Raw genomic sequence first — 18,018 nt, 5'->3', positions numbered from 1 at the left:
TGCTCTAAATGTTAGTAATGGTCTTGACTACTTATTATACGGATAAAACAAAAAAAAAATTAAAACATGTCAGATGCCCAAGCTCTCTTCTAGAGATTGAACGAATGTCCGTTTTGCAGATGATGATGTGATGTGAATTAGAATGCCGATGTTTTATTATTTAAATAAGAAACTAACAATATACTGTTTTATTTTATTTTTATTTACATAATTATAATTCAGATTTCAGAGAAACGTGTTAATTTCGTAATATACATATTTATAAGTTATTTATAATTATTAATGATTATTAATTTCAGTCCAAGATATCATCATTGCAATTAATTTGCACTTCTATTGATTCTGTTTCTTCTTTCAAGGGTTTCGGCTCTCCATGTACAGTTTCAACGTGTCGTTTAACAGAAGAATGATCCGAGAATTTACGATCACATTGTGTACATTGAAAAATGAGTCCGGAATGAGTGCCCAAATGCCGACTTAGTCCGGAGGCATAGTTAAAACGTTTTGGACACAAATGACAATTGTAGTATTGGATATGAGGCACTGCTGAATGAACTTTTTTAATATGTTGAGTTAAACAAATTTTTTGTATGAACGATCGATCGCATTGTGTGCATTGATGCTTTCGCTCACCGGAATGCACATACATATGACGTGTCAAAACTTCACGTTGTACAAAAGATTTTCCACATATCTCACACTTATGTGGACGATCACCGGTATGAATGCGAAAATGTCGGGTCAAAACACTTTTGCATGAGAAAATAACATGACAAACACTGCATTTGTATGAAACGCCCTTTTCTAGAATTTTACTATGCGTTTTCATATGAATATTTAATCCGTATTCAGTAGAAAATGCCATTGGGCAGGATTTACATTTAAATGTTTTTGGTATATCTGGAGAACCGTTATGCTCAAAAGTCTTTAGAATAATTGCCGAAGTTGTGGTTTTCGTTTCTTTAATTTCAACTTTTTGAACAGAATTGACTAATGTAGCCTTTTTGTAAGTTTTATTTGATTTATTCTGAAAAAATATTTTAATTAAAGAAATTTTTAACGGGTTTTTGTTTTTTTGATATACCTTGATATCTGGAATATTATCTACGTTTTGGAATTCAATAATATCATCCATTTTAAAAATTTTGTAAACTCCCACCTTATCATCGTCTTCATTGATATCATCATCCTCAGAGCATAACAACGGAATATTTTCATTTTCAGCTATAATAAAATAAAGTAAAGTTAAATAATTCATATTTTTAATCATTTAAATATAACCAATTATAATAGTTTTGTGACCGTTTGGAGTATTGATCCATTCTTCACCAGTCATTACTTGTTTATTGACTAACGTAATCACGCCAGTTTCTATTATTAAATATTAAAGGAAAATATTTGAAAAAAGAAACTAAATAACACAATAGCTTTACCCATATCAATATTATAAGTATCAATATTCATGATTAACGGACCTTTAAGGATTTATAGAACTTTTCAAGACAATTATGTATTTTAAACAAAATTTATGACAGTACACAAATATTTATAAAATTTAAAACACAGTTCAAATGAAAACTTGACAGCTAATTATACGCGTACTATCTCAATTAACGCATTGTGACCAGTTTTTTGCTAATTGTATGGCAATTAGTTGCATTTCTATAGCAAGATTTTTAGGAATAATTTAGTTAAAAAGCAAAACTATTCACTAATAGTATGTGTTGATAAAAACAAATAAATTAAATGTAACCTATTTTAAATATTTAGATTATAATACTCAATATTTGTTGATATGAAAAGCAGAAATACAAAGGAGTGAAATGAAGTACATGACGCGAATTAGAAAAGGTTAATCTGTTGTAGGTAAGTATTTGGAAGAGTGAGCATGATCAAAATGAAAGATTCTTTCCAATTTTGTTAAAAGAGTGCAGACAAATTAATTTGTTATCAAATTTGTATGTGACGAATGACAATTACTGTTTATCTCATTGTTTCAAAAATATTTTAATGACTTGGTATACTTATACTAATTACAAACTATGGAACAGGTCTAAAAATATATATTATATATATATTATATTATATATTTAATATATTATATATGTAATATATTATATAAATATTATATTATATATATATATATTATATTATATATATTTTATATTATATATATATATTATATTATATATATATGTATATATTATATTATATATATATATATATATATATTATATTATATATATATATATATATATATATATATATATATATTATGTTATTATATTTGCTACATTACATAAAACATATACTACTATAAGTGAATTACTTACTTTCGTCATAAGAATTTTCTTCAATGATATTGTCAGTATTTACTTCCTCGAAATTCTCAGTTTCTAAATTATTTTCCAACATTTTTTCATTATCTCCCAACATTTCTTCGTCGTTGCTATCATGAGGTTCATATATAAAAAAATTCGACTCGGAATCATCGTCATCTGACATTTTGTCATCATTCTCTGTTATAATCAAAAAAGGCGTTGCTTTATCATCGCTTGAATGTGATTCCTCCACTTTAAACTTTTCCAATATTTTCATTTTATTGTTTGACTTTGCTGCATTTTGTTCAATAAATGAACGCTTGGGAAGTCGTGCCTTCACCATAGTTTTTTCCGAAATATCATTTGCCTCTTTAGCATTTCTCTTTGGATTAAGTCTTTTATAAGGTACAAAATCAGTGTTTGTATTTGGTTCATTGTCTTTGCCCAAGCGTTTATTACTAATAAATACTTCTAATTCACCCAGCAGTTCCTTACGTTCTTGTTCTCTACATTCTTGTTGAATTTCGTTTTTAACCAACGCTTTACACTCCGGTAATAGAGTTTTACGTAATTCCTTCTCTACCTCCTTGCGCAAGTCATATCTAAGTTGATCAAGAACTTCATCAATTATTTCCCGCTTAACTTCACCCTTTACCTCGTCTCGCAATTCCGATTTGCATGTTTCATATATTTCTTTTTTATATTGCGATAATTTCTTCACAACATCTTTTTCCACTAAATTTGCCCTTCTCTCGTCTTCAGCTTTTAATTTTAAATGATCAATTTGTTTTATAAAATTTAATGAATCTTCAAATTCAATTTCGTCCTCGTCATCATCGTCGGTTTTTATGAAGCACTGGCTGATCCTACCCGAATTAATTAAGCGCAGATGTTTTCGCAGCTTGGAGTCCGTTGCTTGCGAACGTTTTCGTAGTAAATAGGATTTCTCCAATTGATAACGGCATTCAGCACAGATGTATTTTGGTAAATCATCATTTCTTTGGACTTCCAAAGAAGTGCAAGCCATAATACGCATTGGAATTGACATATTTGTTGTGGCATCATTGGTTGGATGTATGCTGTAAATGGCTCCGTTCACCTTCAAGCATAATCTACACAACTTCTCTAAATTAGGATAAGTATTTTCTAACATCTTGTATGTTAGGATTTTAATACACTTTAGTCGTTATTATACTTTAGTTCAGAATGGAAATTCTTTTTTATTAAACAACAAGCGTGAAACACAAACGCAAAATAAGCCGTAAAACTGTTTGTGTGCCATTCACAGTCTTGACATTTGCGCGAGTTATATTCAATTTATTGCATTTTGTTTTGCTTCGTTGCTTCGCATTTATTGTGAATTGTTATTAAAATTTATTTCATTTGTAGATAATTGCAAAAGCCGACTACAAAGTGAAAATAATAAAAATCTGTAGAAAGTGATAAGAATTTTCATTGAAGTTTTTTAGTTATAGAAACTATAGAAGTTTGCATAATTATTTTTAATATTTTTTTAATAAAATTGTAATTATAAACTCTTAATAGTGTAAGTATAAAAGAATAATTATTAAATTATTAGTTGAAGTTTTACATAAAAAGTTTTGTGTTAAATTTTGAAAATATTGCAACCACTAGTTGCACATGGTAATTCTTCATAATGTAATAAATAAAATTTGTGCATATTGATAGGAAATATATAACAGACACATTAACCTTAATTTTTTATATAAATTGGCGTACCAATGACGAAATACAACTGAAGTAGCACCAAATTTATGTTCACCAGATGTGCATATAGAGCAGCTCCGCAAATATTTCATAAAGTCATTGAACCAAAAACAAAAGAATTAAAAAATTCACACTATTATGACGAATGCGAAGAGATATTGATACCGAAAATATAATTGTAGTTTGGTAATTCAATATATCAATATAAAATAAACGGAATTCAGTTTTGCATAATTCATATGGAGTTGTTTTTGTAAAATTTGGACGCAGTATTTTTTTCTCATTTCGATAAAAAACCGATTTACACTGCTGTTATCTAAAGAGACGTGTTGATAGATTCATTGACAGACACAAATAAAAAAAAAAACATTTGTTCAAATTTAGTTATAATAAATAATTTAATTATTTAATTAATGTTCTTTCTTTAGTATTTGCGACTAAACCCAAATTTTGAAATGTGTTCTGTTTTATCTTCCGACACAATTTTGGAATACGTTAAACTCAGTGGCGTAACTACATTTATTAGGCCCATAAGCGAATTATAATTAATTTAATAATTAATTAATTAATAATTAAAGCGTTTCTGCTTTGAGGTTATCTCACCAACAAAGTAAATCAATTATATTTATTATGCTTAATTAAATGAAAAAAAAAAAATTAATAATTAATTAACAACTAGATCTCACATACTACAAGCTGATTCGGCTGATATGCTTACACTATGGATTTCCGCTTTACAAAAGAGCATAGGTGCAGCAATACAACATGATAGTCAAAATTCCAGACCACATTCATCGTTAGCGGCAAATGCATTAAATTCCAAGCGAAAAATGTAAGTTAATTATTAAAAGCATATATTACTTATTATTAATGTATTGGATTTCTTTAATCTATAGACACTGGGAGCAATTTTTAAAAATACCAGGCAATTCAAAGTGTTGTGATTGTCGTGGCATTGATCCACGTTGGGCTTCCATTAATTTAGGCATCACATTGTGCATTGAATGTTCTGGTGTTCATCGTAGTCTTGGCGTACATTATAGTAAAGTACGTTCACTCACGTTGGATGCTTGGGAGACGGAAAATGTGAAAGTCATGATGGAGTTGGGTAATGATGTTATTAATCGTATATATGAAGCACGTATTGGTGAACACTGTGAACTGAAAGTGCCGACAGAGAACTGTGAAATCAGCGTAAGAGAGGCTTGGATTAAGGCGAAATATGTAGAGAAACGTTTTGTTTGTGCAATGCCTAAACCACATGAGTTGCTTGCTAGTGAAACTGCAGAAATACTATCCATTGATAGTGGCGGCGGTGAAGGCAGTAGCATACATAAATTAGATACTACAAGTTTATGTAAAACGTTATCTTTAGGTGCGCGAAAATGGGCAGTGAAAAAGTATCGCAGACGTGGTCATAGAAAACGCAAGCGTTCCAGTTCAAAATCTGATGAGGATGATGATAATGAATCTCTAGATATACCTTCAATGTCGTTGAGTATATCACGTGAAGACTTACTTGTTATTGGCGAAGAATTAACAACAGAGTGTCTTTCAATGCCAGCTATTCTTGGTTCAGATCAAGAATCTACAGAAGGCGAAAATGAACCAGAAGTGCTGGATGAAATCCCATTTTCGAAATTAGATGCAAATCTTATGTTGTATAAAGCGTCAAAAGTACATAATTTGCCCGTCATGTGCATGGCTTTTGCTTTGGGTGCTAATAAGCATTGGAGAAATGTGAGTGATTTCAATCGCACTTTTCTACATCAAGCCGTTTTGTCTGTGAGTGAAAAACATTTTTGATGTTATACACATATTAACATATATGAATTATATGAATTGTTTTTTACATCTCTTGTAGGGTTCAGTTATGGCTTGCGAATATTTACTTCTAAATGGTGTACCGATTGACGCAGTCGATGATAATGGTTTAAGTGCACTGCATATGTCTACAGATAAAGGTTACATCGCACAAGTGTATTTACTATTGAAACATAAAGCAAAATATGACACTGAATCAAACGATGGTAAAAAACCTTTGGATATTGCAGTTGATCAACGTAATGCCGATATTGTCACACTGTTAGTACACATTTCGGTTTATAATTATGTATATAAATAATAATAATAATATTTACTTAAAAATTTGTAGTTTACGTCTGACGCGTCTTAACGATGAAATCGGACTTAACGACGAAGGTAACGGAGAAGATGAAACTTACAAAGATGTGATGAAAGATTTTTCGCACTTTGCAGCAAGTCAACCACGTATGTTGCGAAATCGTAATGATACAAATACACTCGAATCACAACGTTCCTCATTAACGAATTCAGATTAGTTTTAACCAGCTGAAATAGTAAAATGTATTAAAGATCTGCATATCGTTGTTAGGCAAAGAAAATAAAGCACTGAAAATGAACAGGAAATTATTTGCATATATACATACGCCAGAGTGATTGACGTTTAGTTTTATTTATAACTGCTTTAAATATAAAATAATTCAATAATTTTACATGTTATTGTATGCTTCGAAATCATTCGTATTGTTAAATATTGACAAAAAAATTATATATATATTAATAAATTAATTGTATAAAAATATATTTATTATTGTATATTGTTTATATTTGTTTTAGGCAAAATTATGTTGCATTTTTAAAACAATTTATTTTGTACTTGTTATGGAGCATTTGTTTGAATTTAAATTTTAATACATTATATTTGAAATTAGTTTTTAACAAAATTAAAATACAGATATTCTGATTTCATGTTTATTAGTGTGAGTCTTTTGTAATGAATGCAAAAGCTTCATACGACAATTTAGTATACATTAAAGTAGTTATTTAAATATTCATTAAATAAAATTTTTTTATATAATTTAAAAATTGATTTTATTTCAATTTAATGTATTTTACATTTATACATTAGATCTTATATAAATTATTAAACAAATATATGTTAATATGAACATACTGTTAATAAATAAGTATATAAATTTTTGCATAATTGTAAAGTTGTTAAAATTTAAAACAAATACTTAAATAAAAATAATTGAAATATTCACTTATATGAAGATATGCTTTATAAGACTCTTATGATATTTTTGCATTTCCATTAATATATTCGAATAGAAGTGAAAAAGAAAAATATACCTTAATTCATACATAAAATACAGTAATTAATGTTTTAATTAAACATAAATTTATTTAAAATAAGACTACATATTTACAAGTAATGAGATATGATTGACTAAATGTAGAGTGAGAAAAACGATTGTTTGTGATAAAAGAAAGATTATGGTGCGGGTGGGATAATAATTGAAACTAGCCACACTTGAGCGTTTAGGAAGAATCTAACCGCTTTATTTGGTACGAGCCAAAGATTAATACGGCTTCAATTAATTTTTATTATATTACTTCAAATGTGTGATTACATATGAAATAGAGCTGGATGTGACGCACATATCGAAAAGTGACATATTTCTGCGTAGGGACTGTTTAGCACGTGGCTAAACTATGACCTAGTTAGACTAGGAGACATTACTATATGAGAAAGCGTATTTGATGCAATTATTAATAATTCACACATAACATTAGTAGTTTGGATAATGGGGAAAGATGCAAAATAAGACTTTAGATGGATCAGAATGGAAAAATTTTGTTTCCAATGTCTTGTTTTTATCAAGATATCTTCTAACTAAAGAAAGAAATCAAAAATTTAACATTGAAAAAAATCACGATAGGGAGCACGTCGGCTTAGATATAAATTATAATTTTAACTTAAGACTTACTTAAAATAATATAATCGAATTAACATATTCGTATATATTTATATAATAGTAATGCTCTAAATGTTAGTAATGGTCTTGACTACTTATTATACGCATAAAACAAAAAAAAAAAATTAAAACATGTCAGATGCTCAAGTTCTCTTCTAGAGATTGAACGAATGTCAGTTTTGCAGATGATGATGTGATGTGAATTAGAATGCCGATGTTTTATTATTTAAATAAGAAACTAACAATGTACTGTGTTATTTTATTTTTATTTACATAATTATAATTCAGATTTCAGAGAAACGTGTTAATTTCGTAATATACATATTTATAAGTTATTTATAATTATTAACGATTATTAATTTCAGTCCAAGATATCATCATTGCAATTAATTTGCACTTCTATTGATTCTGTCTCTTCTTTCAAGGGTTTCGGCTCTCCATGTACAGTTTGAACGTGTCGTTTAACAGAAGAATGATCCGAGAATTTACGATCACATTGTGTACATTGAAAAATGAGTCCGGAATGAGTGCCCAAATGCCGACTTAGTCCGGAGGCATAGTTAAAACGTTTTGGACACAAATGACAATTGTAGTATTGGATATGAGGCACTGCTGAATGAACTTTTTTAATATGTTGAGTTAAACAAATTTTTTGTATGAACGATCGATCGCATTGTGTGCATTGATGCTTTCGCTCACCGGAATGCACATACATATGACGTGTCAAAACTTCACGTTGTACAAAAGATTTTCCACATATCTCACACTTATGTGGACGATCACCGGTATGAATGCGAAAATGTCGGGTCAAAACACTTTTGCATGAGAAAATAACATGACAAACACTGCATTTGTATGAAACGCCCTTTTCTAGAATTTTACTATGCGTTTTCATATGAATATTTAATCCGTATTCAGTAGAAAATGCCATTGGGCAGGATTTACATTTAAATGTTTTTGGTATATCTGGAGAACCGTTATGCTCAAAAGTCTTTAGAATAATTGCCGAAGTTGTGGTTTTCGTTTCTTTAATTTCAACTTTTTGAACAGAATTGACTAATGTAGCCTTTTTGTAAGTTTTATTTGATTTATTCTGAAAAAATATTTTAATTAAAGAAATTTTTAACGGGTTTTTGTTTTTTTGATATACCTTGATATCTGGAATATTATCTACGTTTTGGAATTCAATAATATCATCCATTTTAAAAATTTTGTAAACTCCCACCTTATCATCGTCTTCATTGATATCATCATCCTCAGAGCATAACAACGGAATATTTTCATTTTCAGCTATAATAAAATAAAGTAAAGTTAAATAATTCATATTTTTAATCATTTAAATATAACCAATTATAATAGTTTTGTGACCGTTTGGAGTATTGATCCATTCTTCACCAGTCATTACTTGTTTATTGACTAACGTAATCACGCCAGTTTCTATTATTAAATATTAAAGGAAAATATTTGAAAAAAGAAACTAAATAACACAATAGCTTTACCCATATCAATATTATAAGTATCAATATTCATGATTAACGGACCTTTAAGGATTTATAGAACTTTTCAAGACAATTATGTATTTTAAACAAAATTTATGACAGTACACAAATATTTATAAAATTTAAAACACAGTTCAAATGAAAACTTGACAGCTAATTATACGCGTACTATCTCAATTAACGCATTGTGACCAGTTTTTTGCTAATTGTATGGCAATTAGTTGCATTTCTATAGCAAGATTTTTAGGAATAATTTAGTTAAAAAGCAAAACTATTCACTAATAGTATGTGTTGATAAAAACAAATAAATTAAATGTAACCTATTTTAAATATTTAGATTATAATACTCAATATTTGTTGATATGAAAAGCAGAAATACAAAGGAGTGAAATGAAGTACATGACGCGAATTAGAAAAGGTTAATCTGTTGTAGGTAAGTATTTGGAAGAGTGAGCATGATCAAAATGAAAGATTCTTTCCAATTTTGTTAAAAGAGTGCAGACAAATTAATTTGTTATCAAATTTGTATGTGACGAATGACAATTACTGTTTATCTCATTGTTTCAAAAATATTTTAATGACTTGGTATACTTATACTAATTACAAACTATGGAACAGGTCTAAAAATATATATTATATATATATTATATTATATATTTAATATATTATATATGTAATATATTATATAAATATTATATTATATATATATATATTATATTATATATATTTTATATTATATATATATATTATATTATATATATATGTATATATTATATTATATATATATATATATATATATATATATATATATATTATGTTATTATATTTGCTACATTACATAAAACATATACTACTATAAGTGAATTACTTACTTTCGTCATAAGAATTTTCTTCAATGATATTGTCAGTATTTACTTCCTCGAAATTCTCAGTTTCTAAATTATTTTCCAACATTTTTTCATTATCTCCCAACATTTCTTCGTCGTTGCTATCATGAGGTTCATATATAAAAAAATTCGACTCGGAATCATCGTCATCTGACATTTTGTCATCATTCTCTGTTATAATCAAAAAAGGCGTTGCTTTATCATCGCTTGAATGTGATTCCTCCACTTTAAACTTTTCCAATATTTTCATTTTATTGTTTGACTTTGCTGCATTTTGTTCAATAAATGAACGCTTGGGAAGTCGTGCCTTCACCATAGTTTTTTCCGAAATATCATTTGCCTCTTTAGCATTTCTCTTTGGATTAAGTCTTTTATAAGGTACAAAATCAGTGTTTGTATTTGGTTCATTGTCTTTGCCCAAGCGTTTATTACTAATAAATACTTCTAATTCACCCAGCAGTTCCTTACGTTCTTGTTCTCTACATTCTTGTTGAATTTCGTTTTTAACCAACGCTTTACACTCCGGTAATAGAGTTTTACGTAATTCCTTCTCTACCTCCTTGCGCAAGTCATATCTAAGTTGATCAAGAACTTCATCAATTATTTCCCGCTTAACTTCACCCTTTACCTCGTCTCGCAATTCCGATTTGCATGTTTCATATATTTCTTTTTTATATTGCGATAATTTCTTCACAACATCTTTTTCCACTAAATTTGCCCTTCTCTCGTCTTCAGCTTTTAATTTTAAATGATCAATTTGTTTTATAAAATTTAATGAATCTTCAAATTCAATTTCGTCCTCGTCATCATCGTCGGTTTTTATGAAGCACTGGCTGATCCTACCCGAATTAATTAAGCGCAGATGTTTTCGCAGCTTGGAGTCCGTTGCTTGCGAACGTTTTCGTAGTAAATAGGATTTCTCCAATTGATAACGGCATTCAGCACAGATGTATTTTGGTAAATCATCATTTCTTTGGACTTCCAAAGAAGTGCAAGCCATAATACGCATTGGAATTGACATATTTGTTGTGGCATCATTGGTTGGATGTATGCTGTAAATGGCTCCGTTCACCTTCAAGCATAATCTACACAACTTCTCTAAATTAGGATAAGTATTTTCTAACATCTTGTATGTTAGGATTTTAATACACTTTAGTCGTTATTATACTTTAGTTCAGAATGGAAATTCTTTTTTATTAAACAACAAGCGTGAAACACAAACGCAAAATAAGCCGTAAAACTGTTTGTGTGCCATTCACAGTCTTGACATTTGCGCGAGTTATATTCAATTTATTGCATTTTGTTTTGCTTCGTTGCTTCGCATTTATTGTGAATTGTTATTAAAATTTATTTCATTTGTAGATAATTGCAAAAGCCGACTACAAAGTGAAAATAATAAAAATCTGTAGAAAGTGATAAGAATTTTCATTGAAGTTTTTTAGTTATAGAAACTATAGAAGTTTGCATAATTATTTTTAATATTTTTTTAATAAAATTGTAATTATAAACTCTTAATAGTGTAAGTATAAAAGAATAATTATTAAATTATTAGTTGAAGTTTTACATAAAAAGTTTTGTGTTAAATTTTGAAAATATTGCAACCACTAGTTGCACATGGTAATTCTTCATAATGTAATAAATAAAATTTGTGCATATTGATAGGAAATATATAACAGACACATTAACCTTAATTTTTTATATAAATTGGCGTACCAATGACGAAATACAACTGAAGTAGCACCAAATTTATGTTCACCAGATGTGCATATAGAGCAGCTCCGCAAATATTTCATAAAGTCATTGAACCAAAAACAAAAGAATTAAAAAATTCACACTATTATGACGAATGCGAAGAGATATTGATACCGAAAATATAATTGTAGTTTGGTAATTCAATATATCAATATAAAATAAACGGAATTCAGTTTTGCATAATTCATATGGAGTTGTTTTTGTAAAATTTGGACGCAGTATTTTTTTCTCATTTCGATAAAAAACCGATTTACACTGCTGTTATCTAAAGAGACGTGTTGATAGATTCATTGACAGACACAAATAAAAAAAAAAACATTTGTTCAAATTTAGTTATAATAAATAATTTAATTATTTAATTAATGTTCTTTCTTTAGTATTTGCGACTAAACCCAAATTTTGAAATGTGTTCTGTTTTATCTTCCGACACAATTTTGGAATACGTTAAACTCAGTGGCGTAACTACATTTATTAGGCCCATAAGCGAATTATAATTAATTTAATAATTAATTAATTAATAATTAAAGCGTTTCTGCTTTGAGGTTATCTCACCAACAAAGTAAATCAATTATATTTATTATGCTTAATTAAATGAAAAAAAAAAAATTAATAATTAATTAACAACTAGATCTCACATACTACAAGCTGATTCGGCTGATATGCTTACACTATGGATTTCCGCTTTACAAAAGAGCATAGGTGCAGCAATACAACATGATAGTCAAAATTCCAGACCACATTCATCGTTAGCGGCAAATGCATTAAATTCCAAGCGAAAAATGTAAGTTAATTATTAAAAGCATATATTACTTATTATTAATGTATTGGATTTCTTTAATCTATAGACACTGGGAGCAATTTTTAAAAATACCAGGCAATTCAAAGTGTTGTGATTGTCGTGGCATTGATCCACGTTGGGCTTCCATTAATTTAGGCATCACATTGTGCATTGAATGTTCTGGTGTTCATCGTAGTCTTGGCGTACATTATAGTAAAGTACGTTCACTCACGTTGGATGCTTGGGAGACGGAAAATGTGAAAGTCATGATGGAGTTGGGTAATGATGTTATTAATCGTATATATGAAGCACGTATTGGTGAACACTGTGAACTGAAAGTGCCGACAGAGAACTGTGAAATCAGCGTAAGAGAGGCTTGGATTAAGGCGAAATATGTAGAGAAACGTTTTGTTTGTGCAATGCCTAAACCACATGAGTTGCTTGCTAGTGAAACTGCAGAAATACTATCCATTGATAGTGGCGGCGGTGAAGGCAGTAGCATACATAAATTAGATACTACAAGTTTATGTAAAACGTTATCTTTAGGTGCGCGAAAATGGGCAGTGAAAAAGTATCGCAGACGTGGTCATAGAAAACGCAAGCGTTCCAGTTCAAAATCTGATGAGGATGATGATAATGAATCTCTAGATATACCTTCAATGTCGTTGAGTATATCACGTGAAGACTTACTTGTTATTGGCGAAGAATTAACAACAGAGTGTCTTTCAATGCCAGCTATTCTTGGTTCAGATCAAGAATCTACAGAAGGCGAAAATGAACCAGAAGTGCTGGATGAAATCCCATTTTCGAAATTAGATGCAAATCTTATGTTGTATAAAGCGTCAAAAGTACATAATTTGCCCGTCATGTGCATGGCTTTTGCTTTGGGTGCTAATAAGCATTGGAGAAATGTGAGTGATTTCAATCGCACTTTTCTACATCAAGCCGTTTTGTCTGTGAGTGAAAAACATTTTTGATGTTATACACATATTAACATATATGAATTATATGAATTGTTTTTTACATCTCTTGTAGGGTTCAGTTATGGCTTGCGAATATTTACTTCTAAATGGTGTACCGATTGACGCAGTCGATGATAATGGTTTAAGTGCACTGCATATGTCTACAGATAAAGGTTACATCGCACAAGTGTATTTACTATTGAAACATAAAGCAAAATATGACACTGAATCAAACGATGGTAAAAAACCTTTGGATATTGCAGTTGATCAACGTAATGCCGATATTGTCACACTGTTAGTACACATTTCGGTTTATAATTATGTATATAAATAATAATAATAATATTTACTTAAAAATTTGTAGTTTACGTCTGACGCGTCTTAACGATGAAATCGGACTTAACGACGAAGGTAACGGAGAAGATGAAACTTACAAAGATGTGATGAAAGATTTTTCGCACTTTGCAGCAAGTCAACCACGTATGTTGCGAAATCGTAATGATACAAATACACTCGAATCACAACGTTCCTCATTAACGAATTCAGATTAGTTTTAACCAGCTGAAATAGTAAAATGTATTAAAGATCTGCATATCGTTGTTAGGCAAAGAAAATAAAGCACTGAAAATGAACAGGAAATTATTTGCATATATACATACGCCAGAGTGATTGACGTTTAGTTTTATTTATAACTGCTTTAAATATAAAATAATTCAATAATTTTACATGTTATTGTATGCTTCGAAATCATTCGTATTGTTAAATATTGACAAAAAAATTATATATATATTAATAAATTAATTGTATAAAAATATATTTATTATTGTATATTGTTTATATTTGTTTTAGGCAAAATTATGTTGCATTTTTAAAACAATTTATTTTGTACTTGTTATGGAGCATTTGTTTGAATTTAAATTTTAATACATTATATTTGAAATTAGTTTTTAACAAAATTAAAATACAGATATTCTGATTTCATGTTTATTAGTGTGAGTCTTTTGTAATGAATGCAAAAGCTTCATACGACAATTTAGTATACATTAAAGTAGTTATTTAAATATTCATTAAATAAAATTTTTTTATATAATTTAAAAATTGATTTTATTTCAATTTAATGTATTTTACATTTATACATTAGATCTTATATAAATTATTAAACAAATATATGTTAATATGAACATACTGTTAATAAATAAGTATATAAATTTTTGCATAATTGTAAAGTTGTTAAAATTTAAAACAAATACTTAAATAAAAATAATTGAAATATTCACTTATATGAAGATATGCTTTATAAGACTCTTATGATATTTTTGCATTTCCATTAATATATTCGAATAGAAGTGAAAAAGAAAAATATACCTTAATTCATACATAAAATACAGTAATTAATGTTTTAATTAAACATAAATTTATTTAAAATAAGACTACATATTTACAAGTAATGAGATATGATTGACTAAATGTAGAGTGAGAAAAACGATTGTTTGTGATAAAAGAAAGATTATGGTGCGGGTGGGATAATAATTGAAACTAGCCACACTTGAGCGTTTAGGAAGAATCTAACCGCTTTATTTGGTACGAGCCAAAGATTAATACGGCTTCAATTAATTTTTATTATATTACTTCAAATGTGTGATTACATGTGAAATAGAGCTGGATGTGACGCACATATCGAAAAGTGACATATTTCTGCGTAGGGACTGTTTAGCACGTGGCTAAACTATGACCTAGTTAGACTAGGAGACATTACTATATGAGAAAGCGTATTTGATGCAATTATTAATAATTCACACATAACATTAGTAGTTTGGATAATGGGGAAAGATGCAAAATAAGACTTTAGATGGATCAGAATGGAAAAATTTTGTTTCCAATGTCTTGTTTTTATCAAGATATCTTCTAACTAAAGAAAGAAATCAAAAATTTAACATTGAAAAAAATCACGATAGGGAGCACGTCGGCTTAGATATAAATTATAATTTTAACTTAAGACTTACTTAAAATAATATAATCGAATTAACATATTCGTATATATTTATATAATAGTAATGCTCTAAATGTTAGTAATGGTCTTGACTACTTATTATACGCATAAAACAAAAAAAAAAAAATTAAAACATGTCAGATGCTCAAGTTCTCTTCTAGAGATTGAACGAATGTCAGTTTTGCAGATGATGATGTGATGTGAATTAGAATGCCGATGTTTTATTATTTAAATAAGAAACTAACAATGTACTGTGTTATTTTATTTTTATTTACATAATTATAATTCAGATTTCAGAGAAACGTGTTAATTTCGTAATATACATATTTATAAGTTATTTATAATTATTAACGATTATTAATTTCAGTCCAAGATATCATCATTGCAATTAATTTGCACTTCTATTGATTCTGTCTCTTCTTTCAAGGGTTTCGGCTCTCCATGTACAGTTTGAACGTGTCGTTTAACAGAAGAATGATCCGAGAATTTACGATCACATTGTGTACATTGAAAAATGAGTCCGGAATGAGTGCCCAAATGCCGACTTAGTCCGGAGGCATAGTTAAAACGTTTTGGACACAAATGACAATTGTAGTATTGGATATGAGGCACTGCTGAATGAACTTTTTTAATATGTTGAGTTAAACAAATTTTTTGTATGAACGATCGATCGCATTGTGTGCATTGATGCTTTCGCTCACCGGAATGCACATACATATGACGTGTCAAAACTTCACGTTGTACAAAAGATTTTCCACATATCTCACACTTATGTGGACGATCACCGGTATGAATGCGAAAATGTCGGGTCAAAACACTTTTGCATGAGAAAATAACATGACAAACACTGCATTTGTATGAAACGCCCTTTTCTAGAATTTTACTATGCGTTTTCATATGAATATTTAATCCGTATTCAGTAGAAAATGCCATTGGGCAGGATTTACATTTAAATGTTTTTGGTATATCTGGAGAACCGTTATGCTCAAAAGTCTTTAGAATAATTGCCGAAGTTGTGGTTTTCGTTTCTTTAATTTCAACTTTTTGAACAGAATTGACTAATGTAGCCTTTTTGTAAGTTTTATTTGATTTATTCTGAAAAAATATTTTAATTAAAGAAATTTTTAACGGGTTTTTGTTTTTTTGATATACCTTGATATCTGGAATATTATCTACGTTTTGGAATTCAATAATATCATCCATTTTAAAAATTTTGTAAACTCCCACCTTATCATCGTCTTCATTGATATCATCATCCTCAGAGCATAACAACGGAATATTTTCATTTTCAGCTATAATAAAATAAAGTAAAGTTAAATAATTCATATTTTTAATCATTTAAATATAACCAATTATAATAGTTTTGTGACCGTTTGGAGTATTGATCCATTCTTCACCAGTCATTACTTGTTTATTGACTAACGTAATCACGCCAGTTTCTATTATTAAATATTAAAGGAAAATATTTGAAAAAAGAAACTAAATAACACAATAGCTTTACCCATATCAATATTATAAGTATCAATATTCATGATTAACGGACCTTTAAGGATTTATAGAACTTTTCAAGACAATTATGTATTTTAAACAAAATTTATGACAGTACACAAATATTTATAAAATTTAAAACACAGTTCAAATGAAAACTTGACAGCTAATTATACGCGTACTATCTCAATTAACGCATTGTGACCAGTTTTTTGCTAATTGTATGGCAATTAGTTGCATTTCTATAGCAAGATTTTTAGGAATAATTTAGTTAAAAAGCAAAACTATTCACTAATAGTATGTGTTGATAAAAACAAATAAATTAAATGTAACCTATTTTAAATATTTAGATTATAATACTCAATATTTGTTGATATGAAAAGCAGAAATACAAAGGAGTGAAATGAAGTACATGACGCGAATTAGAAAAGGTTAATCTGTTGTAGGTAAGTATTTGGAAGAGTGAGCATGATCAAAATGAAAGATTCTTTCCAATTTTGTTAAAAGAGTGCAGACAAATTAATTTGTTATCAAATTTGTATGTGACGAATGACAATTACTGTTTATCTCATTGTTTCAAAAATATTTTAATGACTTGGTATACTTATACTAATTACAAACTATGGAACAGGTCTAAAAATATATATTATATATATATTATATTATATATTTAATATATTATATATGTAATATATTATATAAATATTATATTATATATATATATATTATATTATATATATTTTATATTATATATATATATTATATTATATATATATGTATATATTATATTATATATATATATATATATATATATATATATATATATTATGT

The 18,018-nt window shown here is 28.3% G+C and overlaps 4 protein-coding genes across 12 annotated transcripts; 2 read left to right on the top strand and 2 right to left on the bottom strand.

Annotated features, from left to right (window-relative positions):
* Positions 1–195: 195 nt before the first annotated feature.
* Positions 196–11,528, bottom strand: LOC119663123. The gene is made up of 7 exons (XM_038072783.1): positions 10,203–11,528; positions 8,982–9,121; positions 8,195–8,924; positions 5,111–5,394; positions 2,334–3,507; positions 1,085–1,224; positions 196–1,027 (listed from the first exon to the last, which is right to left on the bottom strand). The coding sequence occupies exons 1-7, from the start codon at positions 11,341–11,343 to the stop codon at positions 296–298; spliced, it is 4,341 nt and encodes a 1,446-aa protein (XP_037928711.1). The 5' UTR covers positions 11,344–11,528; the 3' UTR covers positions 196–295.
* Positions 1,777–6,610, top strand: LOC119663125 (arf-GAP with coiled-coil, ANK repeat and PH domain-containing protein 1-like). Of its 4 annotated transcripts, XM_038072791.1 has the most exons (6): positions 4,363–4,659; positions 4,729–4,881; positions 4,946–5,370; positions 5,425–5,834; positions 5,914–6,134; positions 6,205–6,610. In XM_038072791.1, exons 2-6 carry the CDS (start codon positions 4,760–4,762, stop codon positions 6,389–6,391), a joined length of 1,365 nt encoding a protein of 454 aa, XP_037928719.1. In that variant the 5' UTR covers positions 4,363–4,659; positions 4,729–4,759; the 3' UTR covers positions 6,392–6,610. The 4 variants fall into 4 exon arrangements, with proteins under 4 accessions (XP_037928717.1, XP_037928718.1, XP_037928719.1 ...); XM_038072789.1 differs by lacking the exon at positions 4,363–4,659 and adding an exon at positions 1,777–1,866 and having other exon boundaries at positions 4,946–5,834; XM_038072790.1 differs by lacking the exon at positions 4,363–4,659 and adding an exon at positions 3,744–3,867 and having other exon boundaries at positions 4,946–5,834.
* LOC119663124 (arf-GAP with coiled-coil, ANK repeat and PH domain-containing protein 1-like) lies at positions 9,674–14,479 on the top strand. Of its 4 annotated transcripts, XM_038072787.1 has the most exons (6): positions 12,232–12,528; positions 12,598–12,750; positions 12,815–13,239; positions 13,294–13,703; positions 13,783–14,003; positions 14,074–14,479. In XM_038072787.1, exons 2-6 carry the CDS (start codon positions 12,629–12,631, stop codon positions 14,258–14,260), a joined length of 1,365 nt encoding a protein of 454 aa, XP_037928715.1. In that variant the 5' UTR covers positions 12,232–12,528; positions 12,598–12,628; the 3' UTR covers positions 14,261–14,479. The 4 variants fall into 4 exon arrangements, with proteins under 4 accessions (XP_037928713.1, XP_037928714.1, XP_037928715.1 ...); XM_038072785.1 differs by lacking the exon at positions 12,232–12,528 and adding an exon at positions 9,674–9,763 and having other exon boundaries at positions 12,815–13,703; XM_038072786.1 differs by lacking the exon at positions 12,232–12,528 and adding an exon at positions 11,614–11,736 and having other exon boundaries at positions 12,815–13,703.
* A 1,470-nt stretch (positions 14,480–15,949) lies between these two features.
* On the bottom strand, positions 15,950–17,313 carry LOC119663127 (zinc finger protein 665-like). Of its 3 annotated transcripts, none has more exons than XM_038072792.1 (4): positions 17,201–17,313; positions 17,049–17,138; positions 16,852–16,991; positions 15,950–16,794 (listed from the first exon to the last, which is right to left on the bottom strand). In XM_038072792.1, the coding sequence occupies exons 1-4, from the start codon at positions 17,229–17,231 to the stop codon at positions 16,063–16,065; spliced, it is 993 nt and encodes a 330-aa protein (XP_037928720.1). In that variant the 5' UTR covers positions 17,232–17,313; the 3' UTR covers positions 15,950–16,062. The 3 variants fall into 3 exon arrangements, with proteins under 3 accessions (XP_037928720.1, XP_037928722.1, XP_037928723.1); XM_038072794.1 differs by having other exon boundaries at positions 17,243–17,309; XM_038072795.1 differs by lacking the exon at positions 17,049–17,138 and having other exon boundaries at positions 17,201–17,312.
* Between the last annotated feature and the right edge of the window lie 705 nt (positions 17,314–18,018).

Source organism: Teleopsis dalmanni, unplaced genomic scaffold (genome assembly GCF_002237135.1).
Source record: "Teleopsis dalmanni isolate 2A unplaced genomic scaffold, ASM223713v2 unscaffolded_contig_0144, whole genome shotgun sequence".
Taxonomy (NCBI): domain Eukaryota; kingdom Metazoa; phylum Arthropoda; class Insecta; order Diptera; family Diopsidae; genus Teleopsis; species Teleopsis dalmanni.
This window is presented reverse-complemented; position numbering and strand designations above follow the sequence as displayed.